Source organism: Diplotaxodon limnothrissa, linkage group LG4, assembly GCF_057381915.1.
Source record: "Diplotaxodon limnothrissa isolate DT_005_m linkage group LG4, D_limnothrissa_male_GT1.1, whole genome shotgun sequence".
In the NCBI taxonomy this organism is placed as follows: domain Eukaryota; kingdom Metazoa; phylum Chordata; class Actinopteri; order Cichliformes; family Cichlidae; genus Diplotaxodon; species Diplotaxodon limnothrissa.
In genome coordinates this window covers 18270613-18298165 of record NC_140599.1, presented here as the reverse complement: position 1 = coordinate 18298165, position 27553 = coordinate 18270613, and the positions used below count along the sequence as shown (strand labels likewise).

Here is a 27553-nt window from a genome sequence, read left to right as displayed (position 1 = left end):
CCTTGGTACTTTGGGGGAATATAAATGTAGAGCGGAGCAAAAAAATAAAAAATGCAGCTGGCTGTTACTTGCTTAAGGCATCAAGTGTCACTAGAGCTGCTTCTGCAACATGAATGTCAAAGTGTCAGAGATTGTTCTTTGTTTTGTTTTGTTCGTTTTCAGGTTATCACATCGCTTATGCCTATTATAAACTGTAACACTAAAAGCAAACTTGCAAACGAGCAAATCTCCACGCAATAGATTCACGTTGAAGCAGGTGTAATTTTGAATCCAACTACTATGAGCTGATGAATTTGGTTTCCACTTACATTAGCGCTCCATTCGGTTTCACTAGCTTCACTAATCCCAAACCCAAACATCTAATTTCCTTGTTCTGTTTTGTTTTTGGACTCTTCATGTTCTTAAAAAAAAAAAAAAAGGGGGGGGGGGGGGGGGGTGTGTGTATGCTATGTTCCGCATTATGGAACAGTTGCCTCCAGGGAGCGCCCGTCTTCAGGTATTTATTCTATTGTCCACCTTTCTTCTACACTAAGTGTCAAGTTAAACATATACAGATCAATTATGGAAGAAATCCTTAAAAGATAAAAGCCTTATTAGAGGGTTAATATTGAAGCGGAAATGAATCGATAAGACCCCCAGACAGCTAAAAACATCAATGCCACTGTGTGGCTTTCAATTAAATCGAACTTTTCACATCTAGAGCACCTGTTTTCACGCTAGTCTGAACAATCCTGCAGTGGACATTTCACCCAGCCGCTTTTATTTTGAAATCAAGTCAAAGCGGAAGTTGTATTCTCGTTTGCTTAACTCCCATCTACCTCCACAGGTTCCCCTCCCCTTTTTTGAACTAACCACCTACAATAAGTTTGACAGCTCAGCTTATTTTCACCCCCTGAGTGTGTGCTCACACGAAGAGTGGCAGCAGCAACAGATAGCTCGAGTCTCCACCACAGGAGTTACTTTTCCCTTTTTTGTTGCTGTGCGTGCGTCCCTACGTCTCCTGCTGGCTATGAGGAATTTTATGTCTGCGTAGGTTTGGTCACCGCTCCCACTTGGACCTGTTTTTTGGGCAGGGGGTGTTTGGCATCGGTGTACAAATAAGTCAATTCATAATTAAAAATATAATATTTTCTTTGTCGGCCGTCGCGAGGGAACTACATTAAACATGTCGAGGAACGCGGAGGAGGTGAACAAGCTCGCTGAAAGTACATACAAGGTAAGCGCTGCTTTCCTATGAAGGTGGGAAACCCAACAGGTGCGAGAGGGAAGAAGTGCCTCCTTAAACTCGGGTTCAAGTTTACAGGTTGACTTTTACCAACCTGTTGTCTAACAGGTGTTATTCATGGTCCTCGTGAGGTTTTTTTTTTTTTTTTTTTAGCAGTAAAGTTTACTTGTCGTGTGGACATTCGCCTTTAAGTAGTTTACCTTCTTTTTGAAAACACAGCAGAATATATAGGGTGATATATGTTTAGCTTATGGGCACTATCACAAGTAAGTGTGTTCTTGGTTTACTCAGCATCTCAGCCTGCACTGTTAATGAGTTCACTGCATTTTTGTCAGCACTTTTTATTTTAGTTTAGAAGCTTCCCGAGAGCTTGTAACTGCCTATTAGTGAGTTGAATCACTGGTTTTGAGAGAATAGCCCCACCCTGGGAGTGGCATTTCCTTTTCCCTCTTTTCCCATTAAATTGCTGCCGTGGTTGATCAGCATCATTTGGGCTGTTCTGTAGTTCCGTGCCAACCAGTAGCCTAATTAACTTTAATTTATTTACTGAAGCGGGAGCTTTTCAAGTGAATTGGTATTTACCACTCCTCCTTATCTTGGATTGTGGGGAAACTGCTCCCTTTAAAGCAATTTTAATAAGTAATCAGCTGGGGTTTTTTTTTTTGTTGAGTCTATGATTTAATTGGGTTTCAAAGAGAAGCCTAACCAATGAAAATGAAACGTTTAACTGAACGTGAGTGGGACTCACCAAATCCCACCAGGCTTTCTGACTTAATGGTCCTCTGCAGTGTGCACGCCACAGGTGGCAGAGTAAAGGTGACTGTGTTCAAAGCAGGAGGAGGAAAAGAAGGCAAGAAGCTTTCTCTCACGCATTTATCCTTTTTAAACAGTTCTTATCCACCGGCCTCCTCCAGGGTCTACCCCCACAGCTCATTGGCGTGGTGAAATGCAGGAAAAAGACTCCAGGTTTAATAATTTAACTGGCTGTGTGTTTTGTGTGGTAAGATTATACAGCAAGCTCCTTGGCAGCCATCACCTCAGGCTCATTGATAATAAGCAAGACAGGCTCCCAAAATAGTCTGTTTAAATACTTAGTGGCAAGTTGTGTTTGTTTTTTGTTGAAAATGAACACGATTTGGCTGTTTACATGTTTCATGGACTTTTAAAATGCAGTGTGATTTTCAGCAATGGAAGAACAAGTTCTTCTCTTACAGCATTATTAGATGCTGAAAATTAAAGGAAAGGTTACTGAGTCATTTCTTATGAATGCCTGTATCAGCAGGGAGCTGTTACTTACACATTATGTCAGTATGCTGCTGACAAATGTCTGACGTACAAGTGGCTGAACAATGCAAGACTCATGAAACATTGTTTGCCATGGGTGTCCTAAGGAGGTTTTGCGTGTGTGTGCATGTTAGCCAAGACCTGTCCTATTCTGTACTAATCAGAGGGTTGGACTTGACATCTGTAAAATGGAGCTCAGAAAATTAGTAAATCTTTTTCCAAGACATAATTAGTTCCACTCCACGATGTTGATTAAAGGATGGCGATCACTAGAGACCCCACTTATATCAGATTAGCCTGTGTCTTTTCATGCCCACGTTGTTTAATCGATTGTGCATTCTTATTCGTATTTATTATTTCTTTGTTGTTTTTGTGCTTCCTGTCTTAAGTTTCCACAGAAGCAATTTTTGGCCTCTGTGACATAATTTGTAGACATTATCTGTATGCATGCGAATGTGTGCCTGAAGGACATGGTTATAGATTCCTTTAAACTGTCGTCAGGCTCTAGTGTGACTGCATTCATTCATTCTTTGCCTCGTTATTTACGTCTAATGTCACTCTGTCAGTTTGACAGTCACATTGAATCCTTTTTCTCTCTCAACCCCTTTAGACCGTAATGGAACAGTTCAACCCAGGACTGAGGAACCTGGTCAACCTGGGCAAGAACTATGAGAAATCCGTAGCAGGTGAGCTTTTTTTTTTCCCCCTTTGTTTTTGCTATTACATTAAAAAAAGATTCAGAGTTTATATATTAAGTTAGAGTTGGCTAAGAAATGAAAAATGGCTAACTGGAAGGACAAGTTAGCCATTTTGGAGGAAGGATCGGACAGGTTGGATAATAATGTGGCTATTTGTTACTCTGTGGTGTTCAGAGGGTATTAGGGGCTACTGTGACAAAAATTAATGACAATTTTATCATTTTCCCAGCAATGACCCTGGCAGGAAAGTTGTATTTTGATGCACTGACTAAGATTGGGGAGAATGCTGCAGTTTCTCCTGTCTCCAGAGAATTAGGTAAGTTTCCAAGTTGATCTGTCCTGTGATTCTCCACTGGGATAAACTGGGGGAAATCTGCAGACTGTGGAGGCAGCTCCCTTTTTCTCAAAAAACTTTCTTCTTTCTAATTTATTCAGTTGTATTTTATTCCCAAGGCAGTCTTTTCATTTCTAATAATAGTTTAAGGATGATTTACTGATCCTCAGCCAGAGCAGATTGTTGTTTAATTAAAGTTGATGGAAAACCTCAGTTGAATGATTTTTTTTTTTTTTTCTGCAACAGTCAATGTCATTTGGTATGTGTTGCACACAGATTTGTGGGAGCAATAGGAAAGTGGCCTCTCTGAGTATACAGGGTAGATGCAGGTTTGGGTGAAAGAGCAGGAAGTGTTGTAGGTCTGGGGAAAAGATGGGAAATTCTTCAGCTTAACAAGACAAAGCTGAATTGAGAGGGTGTGTTGGGTATATGACGGGAGGAGAGTGAGGCATGTTACACGTGAATAATGCAGTGCATCTCGAGTTGACTTCCTAAAGTAGCTCACAAGCTTCACTCCATTGCATTTGTTATGTCTGTAGATTTATTCACGAAATGATCAGATGTTTATCACCGGCTTCATTCTAAATATGTGTGTAAACATGGGATAATTGTGAGGAACACAGGAGCTGAATTCATTCAGTGGCAGTTGCCATTTTAGAAATATTAGGTTTGAAGTTTTAACAAAGTGAATTTAAGTCTTAAATTAAATTTTCCTGACCTTGCTGATCGGGAGCATATTTTCAATTTAGCAGGATTTGCCAGTTCTAAAGTGCATCTGACATCAGTGTGAGAAATGGATCATTAATTTATTCACAAGTCAATGAGATGACCCAGTAATCGCAAGCTAAAGGAAGTTAATATGTATGCCCCTCAGTCGCTGGTCTAAATCCTTCTCAGCCCCATCTCATAAGACGATGAAGCACAGCCTTGACTCTACACCTGCAAAGCCTCATAAGAAATCAGAGGTTTGCAAAAGATATCCACAAGACACTCTGTGCAATATAACTAAAATTAATTTAGAAAAAAATAAATGAACAGAACAACAGCTATTCCCTGGTTTGTTTCATGATGAAAGAGAGCAGGGTAATGTTTGAACCTCTCTTTATCACTAAAAAACTAAACCCAGGCAGTGCTCTAGCTCAAACACATCAGAAGTTACCCACTGATTAAGTCCAGCACCGTTCTTGTGATTTTTATGTATTTGAGTGTGATAGACTTGGGAATACACTGTTTGTTCATCGTCCTATGTTCGTTCTTCTCTAACTCCCCAGGCTTCAGTTCCCCTGAGCTAATTTGTAGTCCAAAGAAGTCTGGCATCCTAAGTCATTGTCACTAGTGTCACACTTTGATTTAACCACTGTACGCCTCTCATCTCCCCTGCTGATTAGTAGCAAAACTGCTAATTAAATTTAGCAGCATAATGGGAAGTGCCACCTGGTGTCAGTTTCCTGGCACAGTTAAAGTGATACTCCACCCAAAAAAAGAAACACCCTGTGCACACTTGGCAAGTGGCTAGAAAAGTAAGCCTTTGAACCCTCAATAGCCTCCTTGAATTCACAGTGGCACATTTTTACCATAAAATATTGTGACAACAGGTCCTTCTGAAGTTTGCATCCTTAAGGCTGGTTTAGAATTGCAAAAATACAATATTGATATAAAACATTTTGGTTGGTTCATCTATAACGATGAGCCTGTCAACATACGATAGATTATACTGTGTACAGACTGAGCATGTGTATACTGCAATTTAAGACCATCTGTGATCTCGCCACATTGTACACATGCATTTTCTTGCAACCATAATCAGTTGGTAGGATCCCAGCTATGATTGGCCAATTAATCAGTCAAAAACTGTTGTAATAAACTCAGTTTTCAAGATTAAATACTCAAATCAATAGTTTTAATGTTCTCAAATTACCCATTTTATTTCTGATTTTGATGTTTCGGGCCTATAGACGGGTGATTAAACGATTCATTAAAAAAAAAAACAATCCTCCCTTTAATTCAAAGTAACATACCCACTAATTTCCTCCTGTGTGGCATTGTGTGATCTCACGACGGATCAGTTTATTCTGAGTCATTATGCTGGATTATGTAGAGCGGTGGGTGTTCATCTAGTTTAATGAACCAGGCTTGAAGACCCAAATGCATTGTACTTGGAGTCTGTGCTGCACGCCTCTATAAATAGTCAGGATCTTCAATTTGTGTCGTGAGTTGCTGTCAGGTTCCTAAGACATTGTTTTAAGTTGTAATAATTGTGGAGACATCTTCTACAAGAAATGTGGCGTTAAAGTCTACACATCTTCATCACGAGGCTGCTCATGCTTGTAGTGAAGCTGCTCTGTAAGAAACATGAGCTCCAGTGACAGATAACCAGAAACCAGATACTCTCGCGAGGCATTAGAGCACCGGTGCACCTCGTTCTCTCGCCCCTTTCCTTTATCTCTCCCTCCACTTCTGCCAGAGTTCAAATGTCAACCTCTTTTTTTTCTTTTTTCTCATTCGAACGCTCAGGTTTCTGATGTTTGGTCAAACAAAGAGCAGGAATTAACATGTACAGACCAGGTTGTTTGGATGCAATAGGATTAGAACGTGCTTAGAATTTGCTCTTTACATCTTCTCGTTGTACTTCTAGTCTTGATGCTAGAAACAGAAATGCACAGGGAACAGTGAAAAGAACCACAAAACTGCTGCCTAAAAATTGGAACAGCAAACAGCCTGTAAGATATCTTGACTGTGCTGCATTTCATTGTCCCCAAAGAATTTAATCTCATCCTATCTTGTCCTTTTGCAGCAAAAAGGGTATTTATAGATGTTTCGTGGACACAGACACACAGTGACTAGTGTTCAAATGGCACCAGGCCCACTTTACATAATCCAAGCATGTTTGCATGCTGTCAGGTGGCTCTCATAGATGCCAGGATTATTTTGTCCACAGTCAAAAACGGTGGAAGAACTGTGGGTCTTCCTTTTTTTTTTTTTTTTTTTTTTTGCAGGCTTCTGGGAAAATGCAATAAAGTGCTCCGTCTTCAGAGCCTTTCTACAAACACAGACATTGCCTATCTGTCTCAACATATGCAATTACGAAAGACACTGTTCACTGTCATGTGGGACATAAAACAATTGTATCTCATCAGAGACGAAAGGGGATTTATTTAAATCGATGGTGGTTGAGTTGGCTGGGTTTATCTCTGTGGTTCTGGTTGGGTAATAATGGCACATTGCTTTTAGAGTTATCCTCATAATGATACACTATTGCCCTCACACCTTGCTCAAAAGAGTGCACCTGTTGCCGAGCAACGTTTTGTGTGGTCTGTGCAACAATAAACAAATGAGTGAGAACTGCTGGAAAGAAACTGATGCAATCTTTATGCAGTTATTAATATGAAACATTTACGTGACATCATTTTCTGAATTTTGTTTTTGAGGTATGTTTATGACTCGACTTATACGCCTTACATATAAACCAGTCTGTCTGGTGTTTGACTCAATACCACACCTGTTGACATTTTTAAGATTATTCTTACTGTAAAATGAGGGGAGTTTAAGGTTGGGCCAGTCTTGGGCCCTGTTTTATTTTAAATCTAGCATAGCCTTTGTAAACTCTTTTTCTTTCTTTTACTGTGTATTGCCATATCCAGCACTACTACATTGTCATTTCTTCTCTTATACTTATTGTAGTACCTTTTTTCTGCCTCACTATTTATCTCCTCACCATATTTTTCTCCCACCCTTACCCTGCCTGCACTACCCCTCAGCCTCTTTTATTCTGCTCTGTCAAAGGGCAGATTTACTGGGATGAGCGGAGTCTTTATCTGCCGAGCTGTTTGAACTGCAGCAGCCAGTCTCACTGTGAGGCAAGGTGGAGCAGGCAAGGTGTGGAAAGATGGAGCAGGGAAGGGCAGTGTTTACATACTGATGAATGTACAGGTCAGAGTGTCTGCAGGCATATTGAAAGGCTGTCAAGGATTTGCGCAGTGCATTTGTGCACGTCAGAACACAGTTGAAAGATGACAGCAATTTTTTATTTTTCAAACCTTGGTGTGCAGGCTGTTTTTCCTATTTATCCATGTGCTTCAGTATGGGTCTACTGCTCTGTAAACCAAACAAATAACAAATCTAGATGAGGACTTGATGAGTAAAGTATTTATTCTATGATGATTTGGCTTGTCTGTTTGTAACACACAAACTGGAGGTGTTTGTATCCTGAAGCAGAAGCCACTGATGGCTGGTTACATCATTATCAATACTTATATGTGCGGTACAGCTGTATTTGTTGGCTGCAGCTGCATGGGAATCAGCACCCATGGGAAAATGCTCAGTGTGGGAGAAGATGCAGCGTGCATTTGTTGAACGTCTTGTAATCTTGTGTTGGCAAATCCACTGATGTATCCCACATCTATGCTACAAGCAGAAAATATACCCGACATATGCTGAGCATTATCTTGAATTTAAATTGCTGTTGGATGTAAACTAAGGATGTCTTACGAATAAGTTGTGTTCATGAGACTGCACACAGATGATTCATTTTCTAAACAAATTTGTCATCTTCTTTCTGCAATAACGTCAAAACAGATAAACTAAGAATGCTGGCTAAACAACCAGAGTGACCATCTGTGTAAACACAAGTTATTAATTGGCCCAAGACAAATTTATACACACACATTGTTATTCTGTGTCTACCCATCATCTAAGAGGTGTTGAAAATGGTGATTATCAAAGGACTGCACCAGCCAAACACACACACCCATGCAGATTTCAGTCTGTGAGCAGTATTATCCAGAAGGCAGTATGTTACAAAAGCCTTCTTTTGCATGTGAACTCTTGACAGTGTCATAAGAATGAAGTGCAGAAATTATCTTCAGTTGTCCTTTTTTCTCACATCTTGCACAGCAGAAAAAAAGCCTGCGTGAGATACTCCATTTGAGTTAGACGAGCTGGGACCTGCCTGGGTAGACCAGTCTCGTGGGCACAAAATAGGCACAGACTCGGTTTCAGTGAGCTGGCAGGTTAAAGACCACGTGCACCTACAATCAATAATATCTAGAAAAGTCACACCTCAGTGCTTGTGTGTAAACGGCAAACCAGACTCAAGACCGTTTGTAGCCTTTCTTGTTAGTAGAGTTACTGCTATTAGTTTTGCATAATGCTTGGCTTTGGGTACTAAGCAGTACTATTTGAATGCAAAGAAGTTGAAGGGAAATCAGTCTTCAGTGGAGCTGCCAATACTTTGCTTATTTGTTACTTGAAACCACCAATTTACTTTTAAAAGTAATTTAAAAAAGTAAGGAATAACACCTAAAAATTTCAAACTTGTCTAATAGAAGAAGAGGTAGTACAATTTTTATCTCTGGGATGTGGGGACTTAAAATGAAACTGCTGTACTTTGGCTTGGCGCTACAAGCATGTAGTTATTATGCTCTGCATTGTGCTCTGTAATCCTAATTTGATTGTTTTTAGGAAAAACAGGTTATGATTTGTGGCAGCCTGCCATCTGAGTTCTTTTTGATTTCCTGAGCAGCAAGTGGTCCCGTTTGGTCCAGGCTCCATATAGTTTGCTTTCATACCAGTGAAGGAAATCCTACATCACATCTGTAGCTGGTTACTTTTTTGGTTAAAGAAATATTGCAGATACTGTCAGGCTTATAGGCTATAGTCTGTGCTGTGCATTATGGCTATCATTTTACACTTTAGTGGAATATCTTTAGATAATGATTTTCTGTACAGTCGAGACAAAACTTTCCATCTTATAACATTAACCTGTGTGACATCTTTCCCCCTCCTTTTTTTGCACCTGGCAGGTGTAGTACTGACAGAAATCTCAGAGGTCCACAGGAACGTTCATCTTGAGCTGGAGGAAAACGTGAGTCTTGAATATGTTTTTGCAAATGTATACATGTTTTGTTTTACGTTATCGAATTGATTTTTAATTGTATTGCCTCTCCCAAACGCATGCTTGTCTCACTCTCTGAACCTGTTTCTCAGACTGAGGTGGAATTCACTAACCGGCATTTAGTGGTGTGCTGTCAGCAAACGGTTCTTTTCATCCTTCTGCTGCTGTTGATAGACACCACCTTATCTTCCTACCCACCTACAACAACTGAAGTAGCATCATGAGCAAGAAAAACATGAAACATTAGATACAGAAGGAAAACAAATGGCTTTGGGTTGTAGGAGCAGCTGGGGCTTTAACTCGTTGCTGAGAACAAGCAGGTCCTAACATGTCCTGTCCTGTACCAGCTGGGGCAGTTACAGTTTGATTAATTAAGTATGAGCATTGTGTACGCTCTTAGCACACTAACACCACAAAACGGTTGCACGGACTACTTTATTAATCTTTTGTTCAGTTTTGAAGAACATGTTGTAAATGTTTATTATGTAAATGTTGCAAAATTTCAGTTCACTTTGTGTTTAGGTAGCATGGAAAAAGATGCCATCGCTTTGTTGGAACTTGCAAATATCAGATATTTTAAGTGAAAATAATTAGCAGAATTTTATGTATCATATTTCACTACAACACAAGCATTCTTAAAATTTAGATGTTTAAGACCTTTTAAAAAGATCACAACATGTTGGGCGCATTATTTTTATTGAATGTTGCACAAGTTTTGTGCAAATAAATGATGCTAGTGCCTGAAAGTAAACCAGAAAACATGAACATGACGCAGAAAAGTTGGGAGGCACTCTTCTGAGACATTGTTGCAAACGGCATCAGTGGGTGGGCTCAGTTGTTAATGGACGCGAGTTTATGACTCACAGCATTAATTCAGGTCAGAGAGTCAGTCTGATGACTGTGTTATGTATTCTACAGTCCCTGTGGTCATCTATGTTTTCAGTGATGGGGTCTTCCACATCATTGATCTGCTGCGTGTGGGTGCAGACACTGCATCACAACAAGGGGAGCGCTTTGACTCCCTCACACTAATGAGAGGGAGAGAGCTGGAGAGCATCTGAGAGAAGACTGTGGGCATTCCCACGCTTTGTATCTGACTCATTCATAACCGCAACCTTGGACTTGGTTCTCGCCCCCACACCGATACACTTTAAATGATCATTCTCCATTTTTCTCCATGAGACTTGCAGCATTTTTCCTTGTTTTCTGCTGACAGCAAAGCTTGACAAACTGTAGCCCTCCATCCACCCATCAAGTTTATAATAACCAGTGTGTCTTCCTATCCTCTCTTCTCTCTTGTCCTTCCTCCTCCTCTTCACCTGAAGTTTAAGAGGTTCCACAGAGACATAATAGCTGAGCTGGAGAGAAAGACTGACATGGATGTCAAATACATGACAGTGAGTAGTTTTTTCTGTGTGCGCGCACAACTAAGTTTGGGTTTGTTTTTGTTATCACTGGCTTTTGTGCTACATTTTACATTTTTATTCAGCAACTACATGAAGTGAGGGAGACTCAAAAATAAAAGCCTTTGAATTGGTTTTTAATACAGGATCAGCAGGTAAGGAGGACGTAGATGATGGTTTTTAAACCGTGTTGAGTTGAAAAATATGAAAAGCAATCCTTTTTATGCACTTGATGAACTATAATCTCGTTCTGTGCAATAATGCAGGAATTTTTTTGTGACTCTTTGAATTGGGCATATGTCCTACTGAAAGGGTTATTATCAGCACAACACAGGACAAAGAAGGGCCTATTTTCTGCAGTACAGCAAGTCTGTGCCCTTTCAGAGTGATGTTTGGTACTCTGAGTCTGTAAATGGATCTACATGACTGTGCAGAGGTAGCTGTATGCACACTTTACATTTTATTTATAATAAAACAAAGTTATTCCTCTCTGATGTTCACTTTGCACTAGTGCCATATAGTAGATGGATCCAGCCTAACACATCATCACAGACGTTTTAGGAAACGGTTTACATTGCAAATCAGCTTGCGTAGTTTACTGCATAGTGTGAAACATGACTTTGTACTGGAAGATTTTTTTTTTTAATATATCCAGCATATACTGAAAACTGGACTGTGGATATATTTTGGCAGTTTTCACCACCATTTTTAAATTTCAAATGATTCATCCAGTTATTCTTAAAGTTCACAGTTTCTCCTTATTTCTGCTACCCAAGATGGTTCTGACAAATCGCATCAGGTTGGTGTTGCAGCATTTACATGAATCATTCTTCTGATCTAGGCCACATTTAAAAGATACCAGATGGAGCACAAGATGAAGCAAGATTCTCTGGAGAAGTCCCAGGCAGACCTGAAGAAGCTGAGGAGAAAGAGCCAAGGCAAGAATGCGAACAAGTACGAGAACAAGGAAAGCGAGGTGAGACGAACTTAAAAAAACAAAAAAAAACCAACAACTCCTACAGACACATGACACATCGTACACACATGCGCTTTCTTTGACACACGTGGGCGTGTTCATATAACGAGCCTCATTCACAAACCTTGACACCTGAAACTTGCAGCCAGAGTAGCAAAAGTTACTGGCAATATGTGAAGCATCTGGTCTGTGCAGTTGTGCAGAAGCTCCTTGTTTGTTTGGGGTTTTTGGCTTCTTTTATTTTCTTCAAGAATACACCCGCACAAGGTCCCCTTACACCATCTTGTTCTACCCGCATGTCAAATTATAAAAGTTGCCAAACACGTGCACAAACAAGAAAGCAAGCAAGCACTAACTCTTCAGGCTATAGAAGTGACATTTGATTAGGAAACGCTAAAGTTAACCAGGCCACTCTTTGAGAAGTGGAGACTTTATTGCACTTTTTTGTCTTGTTATGTATTTAATGTTTTACAAGGGCCAAAATGTTTAAAAGTGTGCTTTTATTGTCTTTTTAAATTATGACCATTTATCTGTTGGTACTTATCCGTGATCTGTGTGTCACAGTTACCTCAGGTGCTTTACGTCATTGATCTCGATTAATCACTGTGGAATATGAAGTCATTATAACAGGTTAACTCTGTTATTACATGGTGCAACCACACCCTGGCAGTGACGCTGCTAAGTGGAAAGTGCAAATGAGTTAAACCTCAGAGTTCCCTCGGCCTATGAGCATACCAACTTAAAGTCTTGCATAACCTGCCTACCACTGATCCTGCCAGGCAGCTTATTCGTGTGTGTGTGTGTCTTTTGCATATTTAAAGATTTGTGTGTTTTGTCAACAAGGTCTACTTTACTGAAGGCTGATAAACTGCATAGTTAAAGGAAGAAAGAGACCTTAAAAGGAGTTTCACACTTTAATAGAGGAGTGCACTAACATAAATACTTGATTTTATTTTCGGCTTTAGCTTCTACCTCTGCCTACACTTGACTTGTCATTGCCCAGAATTATTTTCTTTATTATAAAGGAGAGAGAGAGAAGCACAAGAAGTTGTGCATTTTATTTATTTATTTTTACAAGATATATGAGCTTGAATCGTACTGTAGTCTCTTTTAGGAACTGTATTTGATGTTTTTCTGTCAAAAATCATAGTAAGCCAAATGTCCTTGGGGTTAGGTTACGGACTTTTAGTCAAAACACATTCGATAGAGTCACGAAGCTCAGTGAAGTTGCCAAGGACATTGATTCACATTTGTATTACATTTTAAACAAGTTAGTTACAGCCCTGGATTTTTGCTTTCACCATGAAATGTCAGAGCAAGTTAAATTATCTAAGAAATTACAGCTTTAGTTTTAGAGCCAAGCTTCTGTGTGAACACGGTTGATGATGAACTCCACGTGCCCTGTGGCTTTATAGAAATTTCAGGCTTGCTTCCTCTTCTCCCTTATTATAAATTCTTCTGTCACCTCATTCATTCTTTTGTTTTCTCATTCCTTTGTCTCTCACTTTACCGTGCTCCATTTCCTCTTTCCTTTTCACCTTACTGCTCTCTCACCTTCCCATCAAGTCGCAAGTCTTGTGCCTACTTATCTGATTTAAAGCCAGGTATGCGATTTAGAGATCCAACAGACACCAAGTTGGGCTGGCAATGCAGACAGGAGCTTACAGAAGCAGATGATTCACCAGACACCAAAGATTCTTCAAAGGCAGGGAAGGATCTGACAGAAGACGGAGAAGATAAAATTAAAAATGAATAAATAAATGAACTGGGAGTGCTGTCACAGCTGTCAGACACCTAATTAAAAGACTCTCCCAAAAAAAAGTTGCTGCACATTTTACTTTCTGTACACAAGGATAGCAAAGATTGGGATTTGTATCAAAGCCTCTTAAACCTCAAAGAGCAGAAAGTCAGAATCATCTGTTGGGGAGGTGTGTAATTTTTTTTTTTTTTTCTTTTTTTTGTTTGGTTATCTCTGTTGCGATCCTCTGCGATACTCTCACCTCCCTCACCTTGTAGTTCTCCGGATAAACATAGCTTGTCCATAGCAACAGGGTGACTATGGTGTTGACAGATGTAAAGTGATTAACAGGGTGTGTGTGTCGAAACTGCATTTTACACTCCCCTTTTACTTTTTCCCTATATTCACTCTGTTTTTCTCCTTCTCTGTGCTGCCCTTAAGTCCTTTTGTATTTTTAAACAGCAATTTAGCAAACGGGCTGTAGTGGAGTTATTAATACTTCAATTCATCCCACTGAATTTAGTGTTTCTGCTTTTTTTTTTTTTTTTTTTTTTTTTTTTTTTTTTTTTTTGCAGTGTTAATCAGTTTGTTGAAAACAGTGTTGTGGATCATGTGGGTTGTACTGCTCACTCTATTTTTCTCACCTAGAAAAGACTGTGCATTGCAGTTTTTCTGACATGCACAGGTAACACGTGTCAGAAAAACCACAATGTAGAAGCAACAGAAAATGGCGCTCACAAAATACTGCCGATTTGTATAATAATCTGTCTGTACTGTAGAAATATATGCAGGTGCTTTTCAGAAATCCCCAAAATGTACTAAAGAAGTCAGTTAATGCATTTGTGTTTGTGTGGTCTCCATTACAGTTTTCTAGCTGTGCTTCATTATATTTTATTATATCCTTCATTATGATACTAAAAGATTAAAAACTTACGCGGCTGCATTAAAATGTGCCCTCACAGGGTTTGATTGAAACAAAACGGAGGCACAGAGAAATGATAAGTGAACAACTGGTCAGTAACAAGAACAGTTTTAGTAAGAGTTTTATTTCTGCACTTATTTGTGTAGGTGTGAGTATTTGCTTCTGAAATTTGCATATGATTGTTTGTTGAAATACAGACACAAAGGTAAGCCTGTTATCAGGATTTCTGGTATCGATGGAGGAAATTAACAGATCTAAATAGATGCGTTTGTGCCTGTCACGAAAGCATAAACAAACAGGAAGATTTTCATTTGGTCAGGAAGACCGGCGACTCTGTTTAGAAAGGGCAAAACGGTATTGCCCCCTATTCGTTCATGGTCTAGATAACCAGAAGAAATTGTATTCATTTGCCTTTTTGTGTGGATTTTTTTGTTTTTTGTTTTTTTTAAATAGGCAGTATTGTTGTTTTTAATTATGAGGTCATGTTATTGTGCATTTTAACTTACTGGTACAGTGTTACCAAATAGTGACCACTTTTCTACGTGCAGAATATTTTTGGGAATAACATGGATTACAAATGCACTGTACCCGGCACAGGTTTGTGGTAAATAAAGCCTTCGGCCATTTGAGGATTTATCAACCAAGGACAGAGCTGTAAGAGCTGAATAGAGAGGGTGTGTGCAATGCATTAACAGCCGTTAGAGGTGTGACACTTCCAGTCAGTTGGATGAGAAATGGCTCCCACAAATTTTGACACCCCCCCCAAAAAAAAAGAGATAAATTAAGGCGCATGAAGAAGTCAGGAAATGAAGGCAATATTAAAAGAAGCTGTTTCATTCAGATTGTTGTTCTAACACCGTTCACTTCATTACATTTCAGTGATATCAGCATTTACTAGAGTAGTGAAAGTGAAACTGAATATTTATATCTGAATATCTGGTTCATTTGCATGGATCCCACATACGTGGACACATCAAATCCTTTCAGTAGCTTTCTGACCTTTTTATGATCCCAGACTGTCAGTGTAGATAATGCAGCCCTCCCTACTGTTCTGCCCTTTCACTAAACATCAAATACAGCACAGGCTGTCAATAAAATAAGATCTAAACTAATAATACTTGTCCTCTGCACAACACAGATTAGAATAATGGCAAAGGAACCCTGGTCTTTTTATACATTTTGCCCTTGTTGGGTTTTTTCTTTGTGTCTCAACAATGACTGTGTCTAAATGGCTGTAAACCATGTGCATAGCGAGATAAGACCTTGATTTATTCAAGGTGGTTGTTTGGAAGGCACAACACAGTTCAGACCTGCTGAATCTGATCTGTTCAAAGCTTATCATCTTTTCAGTTATGTTTGCCTAGATGTGCATTTGTACACAAAACAATTTGAATGTTGTCTATGGTTTTTAATGTCCACTTGCATGCATGTTTGCAGTGTCTAGAAACGTTGGCAAGCCGACAGATGGACATGCAGTTGTTCGTCGCCGATGGCTGTAAGGAGGCTCTGCTGGAGGAGAAGAGGCGCTTCTGCTTCCTTGTGGACAAACACTGCATATTATCCTATCAGTTCGCTTCCTTCCATGACAAGGTAGACAAAGTCCTGCTCTTATTATGTTGGAAGCAATCAAACTCTAGTCATATTATATTGCTGGTTCAGCCAGAAGAATTTATTCCGAAACCCACAATCTCTAGAGTCTCAATGTATCACGTTGCCATAGTGATAGAAATGTTGCACTCCTTCTACTGATTACTCATGTTTTCTTTTAATATCTTTTATTTCCACGACTGCTGGATAGGCCAGAGACATACTGTCGGAAAAGCTGAGCACCTGGCAGGACCAGTGCAAAGATGCCACCAATATGCCCGAGAGTGTTTTGTCAATGATTGAAGGGCTGCGTAAGCCAGTTCCCATCACACCACTGCCCTCCCCGTCCCCGTCACGACACAGTGTGGTATGATCAAAGTGACAATCCTAAGACTTGTTCTTGTGCTACATGTGTTGCTGTCTTTCATACTGTACTATGTTTTTTTTTTTTTTTTTTTTTTTTTTTTTTTTTTTTTTTTTTTTTTTTTTTTTTTTAGTACTGTTTAGATAAAATATCATTACTACGTAATGGAAACTTACCTCAGAGAGACGATTTCCGAGTGTCTCTCTGTAGGTCTGCTTACCAATCTTGACCAGATTTAACCTGTTATGTACAAGGTTGGGGTTTTTTTTGTTTTGTTTTTTTAAAGCATTGCTGTCAAATGTGGAAAAGTAACAGGGGAAAAAAAACAAACATCAAAAAATTGATAACTCATATATGCAGGTAGCCTCTGCAATGAATATGCCATGCTTGGTGATGGGGCTCCCAGGGTGTAGGATGTTTTGATGTCAAGGTTATAGAAGTACCTTATATACTGAGGCTACCGTGCTGACACTGAATATTTAATCATATTTATCTTTCTATGTTCAGACTAAATCATAAGGATACTCAGAGTATCTTCCAAGGACAGTTTTTGCAATTTTAAAAAATATTATCCAGATCAGCCGCAGAGTTTAATGGGTTCTTCATCTGCCTACACTTCACCTTTCCACCTTGGCAACTTATGTAATCTTGCTTAAAAAAACATATAATAATGATAATGGCAGTGATCGCAGACCTCGACTTTTGCCTTGGCGGAGTTGTTGGATGATAAACATTTGTCTGTTAGACCCGACATTTTTAACTGCTTAGGGTAGTAATTCTTGGTCATTTGTTTAGCTGTTACTGAGGCTGCTACTACCTGCATGTTTTGACAAAAAAAATCATTTTTTATTTTTTTTTATCTTTTATTTAATTTATTTTTTTTAAAGGAAATAAGTAACATACTGGTTTCACAAATACAGCCACCATATCGCTAATGTTTTCATTCATTGCACTGTGGCAGAACATATCTACTCCCCCGGCACCACCTAAGAAAGCTGAGCCCAGCCGTTTGGTTAATATGTTCAACCAGGACAACAACCCCACCGCTGTAACCCCTCCTTCAAGCAACAGCACAGGTATTGCGGCAGGTATTTTGACAGTTGTTTTCATTTAGCACTTTGCTCTGTGCTTTTGTGTCCTCACGTTTGTGCTTTTCAAACAGATGGTTTTTGCAGGTGTAATGCAAGAACCATCTGTTTGTTCCTAAAATGTGTGTCTCCTTTATGCTGCATGGAATGATGATATTTGCTTCTCTGCGCTAGAAAATGTTATTCCATGATGAGCTGCATGAAATAAATGTGTTAATAGACCTCTCTGCATTGAATCATCTGTTATTAATCTGTCTCTCTTCCACAGCATGTCTTTTATCCTGTCTTCCTTCTCTCACCCCAACCGGTCGCAGCAGATGGCCGCCCCTCCCTGAGCCTGGTTCTGCTGGAGGTTTCTTCCTGTTAAAAGGGAGTTTTTCCTTCCCACTGTCGCCAAAGTGCTTGCTCATAGGGGGTCATATGATTGTTGGGTTTTTCTCTGTATTTATTGTACGATCTACTGTACAATATTAAGCGCCTTGAGGCGACTGCTGTTGTGATTTGGCGCTATATAAATTGAATTGAATTGATGTTTCGGTCAGTTGCCCCTACACTGAAATACCTCAACAGCCAATGGATAATTTATCACGACTTTATGTGCCGGGTTCCCAGAGAAACAATCCTACTGACTTTGCCAGCCCTCTTACTTCTCCTGAATTATGACCATGAGGTTGACATTTGTTGTTCAGAGTAAAATATGTCAACAGCTAATCTGCTAGAGACATTTTCTGTCACAGTTACTTTTTTATCTATCGGGTCATGCTTTAAGTTTATCTTGTACATTAGATTATGTCTAAATCCAGCAGCTGTAATTTTAGTTTCTTTAGTTTCAGTTGCACTTTTTGTTGAGTACTATTAGGCAAGGTCAGTAACCATAGCAGCTACTGTGACCACGTTAGCAAGGCTTTATATTCTTAATCGTGCCTTGTGTTAACACTGCTTTCTGCTTTTTTTTTTTTTTTTTTTTTTTAAACTTCCTTCCTCTCTCCCAGACCACGGGAACGGCGAGGACAGCAATCTCGCCAGGTCTGTATCTGTCGCCACAGGGCTCAACAATATGGTGAAGAGACCACGTGTGCGCACCATCTTTCCCCATACTGCGGGCAACAATAGCACACTGCTGAGCTTTGATGAGGGAGACGTCATTGTCCTGCTCATCCCTGATGAGAGAGACGGATGGATGTATGGTGAAATGGAGAAGAATGGAAAGTGAGTCTAACTACGTGTGATGAATTTATACAGACCAGATATGTGATATGAAAAATTATAATCACAGAAATGGGGGAAGGCTTGTGCACACACTGTGCTGTACATAGGGGCCCGATTAGATCTGTGACACATGCAGTCATTATTGAGATGTAATTCAGCTGGCTTTAAATGTCTTTAAATCATAACAAGAACTCTGTATCATCATCACCTTCTTCCTACTGCCTCTGTCAAAAATTCATGCCATATTCCCATGAATCAGGTGATTAATAGGAGGTGGAATTCTGTCTTAACTGGCCAGATGGTCCCTCGCCTGATTGCTAGGCTGACCATGTATGAGCACACACAGCTCCAGGCTTGTCAAGTGATGCCTGTGCTGGAGAAGTCACTGATAAGGAAATCAAAGTAAAATATGGCCTGAGGGTGGGATGTACGATAGCAGACTGGAGTGAGGTGGAGGGAGAAGTTCAGAGTGCCACCTGCTCCCCCACACAGATAGGCACCAACCAAGTCCACTCTCCCCAGATCTCTCGTTCGTGACTTTTTAGACAAGTATTTGATCTGAAGCCCTTGAAAATGTGTTTTTTGAATTTTAATCATTCATCCGGTTTGATCTTTATTGCTTTCAAGGGAAATTACATTACAAATATACCCAGAAAGATTGATCAAGGGCATAAAAGAATCATTTCTGAGTAGCTTTCAAAAATGAGGCTAACACAAAGTAAAACTTTGGTCTTGATGCCTCGCTGCTGCAGGTGGGGCAAGCTGAAGCGCCTAAAGGCTTAAAAAGTGTATATCGTCATGTTTATCAGAGCACAGCGTCAGACAAGATGGGCTTCATGTTCCACAAGAGGTTCGGCTTTGATTCTTTTGGTTCTCTCGCTGGGCTTCTGCCTTTGTCTCATATCTGCTTTGATACTGTATCCCAGCAACTCACCAGGACTGTTTCAGATATGGACTCTATTGATGGACTGAGAAATTTAATTCCAGGGAGTGAAAAATCTACGGATAATAGAGCAACATTTGTCAAATAATGACATTTGACTTCTGTGTGTGCATTTTATTGGCATGATTCCTAAATAAATTATCCAGTCACAATCATTAGAGTTGAGCTTTCTTTTCCAGGAACAGCTAGTAGTGTACACTCTTGACAATCGGTACTTGTAAACTGTCCTTGACTGAAATCAAGTAGTCTCAGTTGCTAGCGTTAACAGTTATGGTTGAAACAAGCACGGGTTCTCTGTGGAAACTTTTCCTTAAATAAACAAAAGCAGTTATTCAGTGTGACTGGGTGAAATTCATTTTCCAGTAGGTCCTGACTCTTTACTTTTTTTTCTTTTTTTTTTCCTATTGCAAGTACACTGAGGAAATACCTATTCTTCAAGTTAGTGCAAATATTAACATCCATCCACACAGAGGGAGGGTCAGATTGATCAAATACTGATTAGGAGCAATCTTTCTGCATAATAGTACAATGACGAGGAGTCCTTGGTCTGAACTTGGGATAGGGACAAGCTTTTTTTTCAAATGTGTTTCAGAACTAAAGTAATCAATTTTTTATTATTAAGGTAAGAAATTTTTAGCATGGCGTCTAGAAATTAATTTTGCAATAATAAATTTTTTAGTCTTTCATTATATTCTTTGGAGTCAGGTTTCATTTAGACATCTGTGTGTGTGTGTGTGTGAGGGGGCTCGAACTGTTGCCACTGAAACCTCACAGGTCTCTGAAATTCTGGCTCAGTCGTGACTCATTTTATTAAATCAGTGAAAATCAAATTCTTTCCGCACAAACTCTATGTTCCACCTCGACGGGTTCAATAGAAGACTTTGTCCACAAGATCTTTTCTTCATTTGCGTCATCGGTTTCCTTTGATGGAAAATAACCTGTTCCAGCCTGAAATCTTTATTGTCAAAGATGAACTCCTTCAAAATAAACCAAAGCTGTGATTGAAGTTGCAACCTTTAATGCTCTCCCTCTTTGCAAATAACAAGTGACAGATTCAACCTGTTTGCTGGCATAGTCGCCTTAGGCATACATTCAGACTGTGTATACAACAGTAAAGGCAACTGCAACGGATCCTGCTCCTTTATCTGGTTTCTGTATCTTCTCGATAAGAGATGGAGAGAGCCGCTCAGGAGAGGGCAGTGCATGCAGGCTCTTCACCGATCACTTGGAGAGTCCTTCAATTGAGCTGATAACGACCGCTGATGCAATCCTCTCTAAGTTGCCTGCTGTGTTTCTTTCTTTTAGGAGGGGCTGGTTCCCTTCATCTTACTGCCGTGCTCTCACTGAGACACTCGTGAATAACAACAGGTAAGGAGAAGCCACATTCCAGCTAACACACACAGACCTGCAGGTGTCATATTGCAGCCAGCTCTATTGTTGGAAGTATTTCCTCTAGTTGGCCCTCTTGACATGATAATCTTTACAGTTCTGTGAGGATTTTCCCATTCCTTAACCTTTGAGTCCTGCTGTTAAGCATTCTGTCTTCATTTTTATTTCTGTTATTTATTCATTTATTTATTTAAATGACGCTTGTGTTGTTCCTGACGTAATAAATGTTTCAAAGCCTCTGATAAAATTTAAGTAATTTGTGATCAAATGATTCATGTGGAGCCCTTTTTCTTTCCTTTCTTTTATTTAATGAATCAAAAATGATACTTTTCACGCGAGCCCAGCAAAATATCAGGAAACAGGATGCTGTTTGCTGATGAATAGATTTTGCTGCTGATGAAAGAGAGAGAGAAAAGGTTCAGAGTCGACTCCAGGCTTTTTCTTCAAAGAGACTAATCCCTGTTGGATTAATTTATTAGATCTTAATGTGCGGCACCTCCCACAGAGAGGCTGCCAGCCAACTACTACCACCACTCCCGGAAAGTGAAAATTTAAACTATAACCAGAACCTGGGGACAGAACACACAGACATCTGCATCCCTCTTCTTTTGTCCATATTAGGAATTTCAATTAGCCACATTCAATCTGTATCGCTTAACGTCAACATTTAAGCTGGTAACCCTAACCCATGATGCAGCCACTAAAAATTAAAATGCAATACTCACATATGCCTGGAGACTCACTTGTGATGAGTTTTATTATGTAGCTACTTCATTTCTTTGACCATCTTTCTTTTACCATCTCTTATACTGCCCTCCTCTTCCTCTCCAGTGAGCCCGCCGCCCCGTACCGCAGCAGAAGTGTGGTTAACCTCCACCACCAGGACACAGAAACAGACGAGGCAACCATGGTTCTCCCCCCAGCAGATTACAGCAACATTCCGCAACGCAGCACAAACCACAACACCTCGTCTGCCGGCACCATCACCACAAATAGCAATCACCATCACTCCCCCACGCCCTCTGTAGCCTCCTCGTCTGATCACAGCACGGTCAGTTGGCGATTTGGTTTGTGCGCTCTTCTTTGTCTGACATGTTGGTGTTTTAAAAAGAGAAACACAGAGTCTGGTAGACTTAAGGCGTGACTTAAAAAAGCAACTGATTTGATCTTAGATCAGGTCTGCGAAGAGTTTGACCAGCTTTTTTCTGCCAGCATACTGTCATCATGTTGTGATATGACTGGCACTATGAGGCTACATCTCACCTTATACCTGCTGCATAAAGGCTGCTGTACCCTCAACTGTTTTTACTGCCAGTGACAGTGCGTGTGTATGTAGGTGGTGTCAGATGAGCTTTTCATGTGTGTCCTGGAAACCTGACCACACTTTAATATAGTGCGAGTGTCGACTGATGTAGACAATGAAGGGAAAAAAAATGTAATTGTTAGGACTCGAGGACAGTTTTACACTTTTGAGCTTTTCAAAAAGTGTAAAGTATGGGATTATTTTCGTAATATTTAGTCTTATTTTTAAGACAACGTATGTGTGCCAGCAAAATAAAATTAAAAAAATTAGACTTTCCTATTTCCGGGTTGAGAGACACATGTATAAAGTTTATTTAGTTACTGCAAATGTAGGTTCTGATGCACATCCTCTCACAGCATAAGTCTAAACAGGATAAGTAGTAATAGATGCTAAAAATATCCACAACCTGAAATGCATTTTGAATATGCACCTTGGTGTTCTGAGAAAATAAAGTAAATACTGAGTCTAAAAACTGACTTTGTGTCCAAAGTTTTAGTCCCACAACTCACCTTCACTGTTTTTTGTGGGTGAGCAGAACACAGCTGTAATGATTGTTATTGTTAGGATAATCTCCAGGGTGGTGATGATGGGTCTCTGGGTGAGGCTGCTCTAGTAAGAGGCATTCACATTGAATTGAAAATTAGGTTTTATCATCTAGGGTGATGGTGCACACATGCCATTCTTTGCCAGAAGCTTTTGTATGCAGACAATGTTTTTTAAAATATTAATATTATTTCATCCATCTCTGAGAGTTTTTTATTTCTTACCTTGCCAATGTTCTTACATTTGCATGCCGTGCAAAATGGCAGGCAAATTGTGGTTTGGTTCTAGGAAGGCCTTTTTGTTCCCGTCTGCTGGTTGGATGTAAATGCATTGTGGTATGTACGGGTTAAATGCGCATGACCCGTCTGCACAATGACTTACACAAGCTCTGTATATGCTCTACAACCATCTTTACTACACCTCTCTGACATTGCTTGTCAAGATAAATTGTGCACTTAACCTTTCATATTGGTCAGCCACAGTTGGATATGGACTTTGCACATATTTCTTTTCCTGCACATTCACGTTTGTTTACAATGCAAAACATAGAATTCAAACCTGCACATACACAGAAAAATATCTGCTCAACATGTATTGAATATTCACACACAGTCATGTTTACTTTAACCTTAACTGTAGCTTGTTTTCAAAGGTCCTAAACGTCTTGACTTTACTTGTGTGACCAATTTCACAAGATTTCTTATTGCGTCGTCCCTTCAGAATAGAACTGCAGTGACTTAAGTTCAAACCTGTGAACACATTTCTTGGGTTTCTTTGTTTTGTGTTTTTGATTTTCTAAAAATGACCATCAAAAGTGTTTGGTTGTATAATTCTGATATTAGATATTTTTCCACTCTTCTTTGTAGCATTTATTTAGACTGATTTCCTGGCAAAGACCCATCATTTATGCATCATCCATAAGTTATCTGACCTTAACCATTGGGAAGGTCTTTCTGGAAGCACAAAGTGCAGATATCTTAGATTTGTTATTGTGGCCACATAGCTCAATTTTGATCATAAAAACATTTTGCAGAAGTATTTGGCTTGTCCATGTGGGTAGTCAAGCCTGAAGCTTTTGATTTTGGAGCAGAGGCTTCTTTTGTGGTCGGCACCCTCTCAGTCAGTTTTGATGTCCTTAGCTTTTCCCATTGTTCCAAGTATTGGTCAATCTAATGAGTGCTGTCAAACAAATTCTTGTAATGCTCCAAAGACACAACAGTTGTAGTCAATCATAATCCCTAACTTAATACGCCTTAACCATGTCAAGTTATCATAGAACTTTCACCATCACTTATTAAAAGATGAAGTGGGTGTATGTATAGATTTGAGCCTGTTGATTAGAGATGATCCAAAATAAACCCCAGCTTTTTTTCACCCAACTCTTGTTTTTAAAGTTGTCAAATATGTTGTACAACTATTCCACCAGTTCCAGCAGCTGAAAGAAATCATTAAAAGCCTAAAATGTTCATGACATTAATGCGCATGATGAGTGTGTAACTTCTGACCACAACTGGACATGGAAGATGAGGCAAGCAAACAAAACACAAACAAAATAAACACAGTCGCCGTGGCTATTCTGTTAGGTTGATGTTTGACCCACTTAAAGGTCAGGTGGCAAATGGAGATACTCTTCTCCTCCTTGCCTGCATTTATTATTAACCAGTCACTTTGGTCAGGGCCTCAGGCTGACTTACACTAGTGGGACCAAATGTTAGTGTGTGTCCATTGTCAGTTGTATCAGTCTACATCCTGGCTCTGCATTATGGTGGAATTCCACTCTGGGTGAACCTGATATCCACTATCCCTCATTGTCAATTCCTTCATTCTTTCACTCACATATCTGTCTCTTTATCTTTTCATCCTCGTGCCTTTCCTTCCTGCTTTACATGTCTCCCACCAGTTCCAGGATAAACAGGGTTCACTTCCAGGGAAGTTTATTCCTTCCTAGTGACTCACGAACCCTTGCCATAACTTTTTAAAACACAGACATATGCAGGATCCCAGAATAGACACGCGTATGGGAAAAAGTTCTCTACAGCTACAGCAGATTATAATACTCGGCGAAAAAGTGGGCGGCTGAGGTTGTGTGTTGGTGTGCGCACATGTTTATGCATGCGTGTAAAGTTAGTTAGCAACTTGGGGCTGGAACATTCATGAATATTATTGCCATAATGATGCATACTGCATCAGTCTGTGTGGTTATCTCAGGTAATTACCTCTGAATAAATTTCTTGGCACTGTTGGTATAAACTAGATGTTTTTCTTGGGTTATTTTTTTTTCTCTCTGCTAGTTCATAATTCTTTTTTTTTTTTTTTTTTTTTTACATAGCACCATGGCTTAAAGCCTGATTGTATTTCCACATTCTTTCTTTTGCTTGATGTCAACAAACTGGTTGGAGTCTGTATCAGCAAAGCCTGTTTTTAAATGATGTTGGTTGGTCTAGACAAGGAAAGGTGAGAGAAAAAGACAAGAGATGTAGGGGGAGGTGGGATTTCTGGAATGTTCTGTCATTATCAGTTTAAAAAAAAGCACCCTCACTGGTTTGTTTGGGTGTGGGAGAGATAAGATGACAACTAATAGTAATGATTAGAGTGTAGATGCAGAAAAAGCGAGAATATGATCTGAAAGATTGAGATCTACAGAGAAAGTTGAACTGTAAGAGTATCAGGGAAGTCGATACTCATAGCTGACTGAACTCTGTGTTGTCTGCTAGCATATTGTGACTCTGTGTTAGTGCTGGATATATTAAACCTTAATCCAGGACCTGGTTTAAGGGAAGTTCCACAGAATCTTATTTAGAGGATAAATTATTACTTTTCTTTTAAATAAAGGCTTTTTGAAGTCCAGGTAACCAAGTTATGAAACTGCTGGGCCTCTGTGGAAATGAGATGGGTAGTGTCAAGACTGAAGCGCCCTGGTCAGCAATGTCGCTCAATCGGTCCACTACTGACCTCTTGCGGAGTCTGTTGAGTACTGCAGATTGAAGGCCAGAAGGCACGTTAAATCCGGGACAGTGGATGTTACCAGGAAGACGAACAAAAGCAAGCTACAGTTTATAAAACCACTATTGTGTAAAACAATAACTCAATTACTACTGCTACCTTTACTTTATAGTGAGCAGTAAATTGTGTAGTGTAACATGATCTTATTTATTAAAACAACCTATCACTTTTCGGGGCTATGGAAAATATATTATTTTTGTTGTGTATATTTTAGAGGGCACTTCCAGGGCCAACAAAATAGGTAGTTATTCCCATAATTGTTCACCCAACATGGAGTTTTGTTTAAAGGTTTTGGTTTCGTTTTGTTTTTTCCAAACTGCAGTGTAAGTAAATGTGTCACCACATTTAACTTATTAAAAACATATAAACATTTGTGTTTACAATATTTGTGCAGCTGGGGTTCAGGTACATTTTCTCTATACTGCCAATGTGATCATCATGACTTTTTTGTTGTTTGTTTTCATGCAAAGTCACAAATGTGCAACCAAGAGTTTTGTGATGTTACGAAAAATGTTAGTATCTAATAAGGATCCAAATTTTTATTAGATCCGAGTAATGATTCAGCTATAAATCTGTTAAAGGAGTTTATGGGTGAACCCTTCCAGGCACAGAGCACCTGTTAAGACACTTGCATTCACCATGGCTTGTCATAAGAAAACTTAGCACGGTTCATTGTGCTACAGACTTGAATTTCCAGCAGATCCAGGTTCCATACACCGTCTTGTGACATGAGGCATTAAATTGTTTTCAGTACAGTGTGTTCAATCCTTCAGCTGTGGAAAATGTGTTAAATTCCCCTAGAAATCAAACGAGTGTAAATACAAACGTGGCGATAAATCGCCGAGGCATTAAAAGTGCAAATGTGTCACGGTTTTGTGTTTGGTTGGGCTCGTGATTCGCATGTGACAGTATACATGTCTGTTTCTCCTCCACAGGCGAGTCAGTCTAATGGCACCGCAAGACCCCCGCCAGCTTTCCTCGCGTAAGTCGCATAAGAACATGAGCGAGATGATTTGCTTTTCTGTCACTCGGACGTAAACTCATCATCATCTGCTGCATTTTTCACAGGGGAGGGAACCCTTTCGCCACAGTCAGGCTCCGTCCAACTGTCACCAACGACCGCTCCGCGCCAGTCATCTGATCTGTCCACATTTCCATCCACACTCAACTCCCACAAACCCTTGTCAAACTTCCTGTGTCATCTTACTGTCCAGCAGCTTCTGATCTGGATGAAAATAAACTCTGATATGGAAGTACTTTGGGACCATTTTGTTTACTGAACAGATCCACATATATTTATGAAACATATATATTTTCTATGTCTATTTTTGCCCTTCTGTGGTGTTAAATACTTGCCACATTCTGACCTGCACATAAGATATGAATGAATAAAAACGGTCAAAGAGAGTAGTGGAATTATGTTGTTGCTTGTTCATTGACAGAAATGACTGTTAAGAGATCATTTGTTGCCATAGGACGGTGGAAGAAAGTACTGTACAGGACCTCTGCATTTCAACCTCGGGTCCAGATGATTGTTTATGCTTAATATTGATACGATGTGGTACAGTGACTACTCTTGTGTATATACATTTGCACAAAAGATGCTTTGTCCTTAGCCATCTAGCTTAACTACGGGAGCGTGGAGACCGCA

General features: G+C 39.7%; 1 protein-coding gene across 2 annotated transcripts; it reads left to right on the top strand.

The window, feature by feature from the left end:
- Nucleotides 1-1147: 1147 nt before the first annotated feature.
- On the top strand, nucleotides 1148-27071 carry baiap2l1b (BAR/IMD domain containing adaptor protein 2 like 1b). 2 transcript variants are annotated; one of them, XM_085352377.1, is made up of 14 exons: nucleotides 1148-1216; nucleotides 3120-3195; nucleotides 3437-3523; nucleotides 9343-9404; nucleotides 10760-10831; nucleotides 11679-11813; nucleotides 15911-16063; nucleotides 16272-16427; nucleotides 17386-17500; nucleotides 18505-18721; nucleotides 20970-21032; nucleotides 21885-22104; nucleotides 26838-26884; nucleotides 26971-27071. In XM_085352377.1, exons 1-14 carry the CDS (start codon nucleotides 1166-1168, stop codon nucleotides 27041-27043), a joined length of 1527 nt encoding a protein of 508 aa, XP_085208503.1. In that variant the 5' UTR covers nucleotides 1148-1165; the 3' UTR covers nucleotides 27044-27071. The 2 variants fall into 2 exon arrangements, with proteins under 2 accessions (XP_085208503.1, XP_085208505.1); XM_085352379.1 differs by having other exon boundaries at nucleotides 17386-17512.
- The last annotated feature ends 482 nt before the right edge of the window (nucleotides 27072-27553 follow it).

Bases quoted from the DNA above. Each gene is read 5' to 3' on its own strand.
- baiap2l1b (XM_085352379.1), top strand. From the start codon at position 1,166: ATGTCGAGGAACGCGGAGGAGGTGAACAAGCTCGCTGAAAGTACATAC. The intron at 10,832-11,678 runs GTGAGTAGTTTT...CTTCTGATCTAG, and splicing joins TGGATGTCAAATACATGACA to GCCACATTTAAAAGATACCA. The intron at 17,513-18,504 runs GTATTTTGACAG...CCTCTCTCCCAG, and splicing joins CAGCACAGGTATTGCGGCAG to ACCACGGGAACGGCGAGGAC.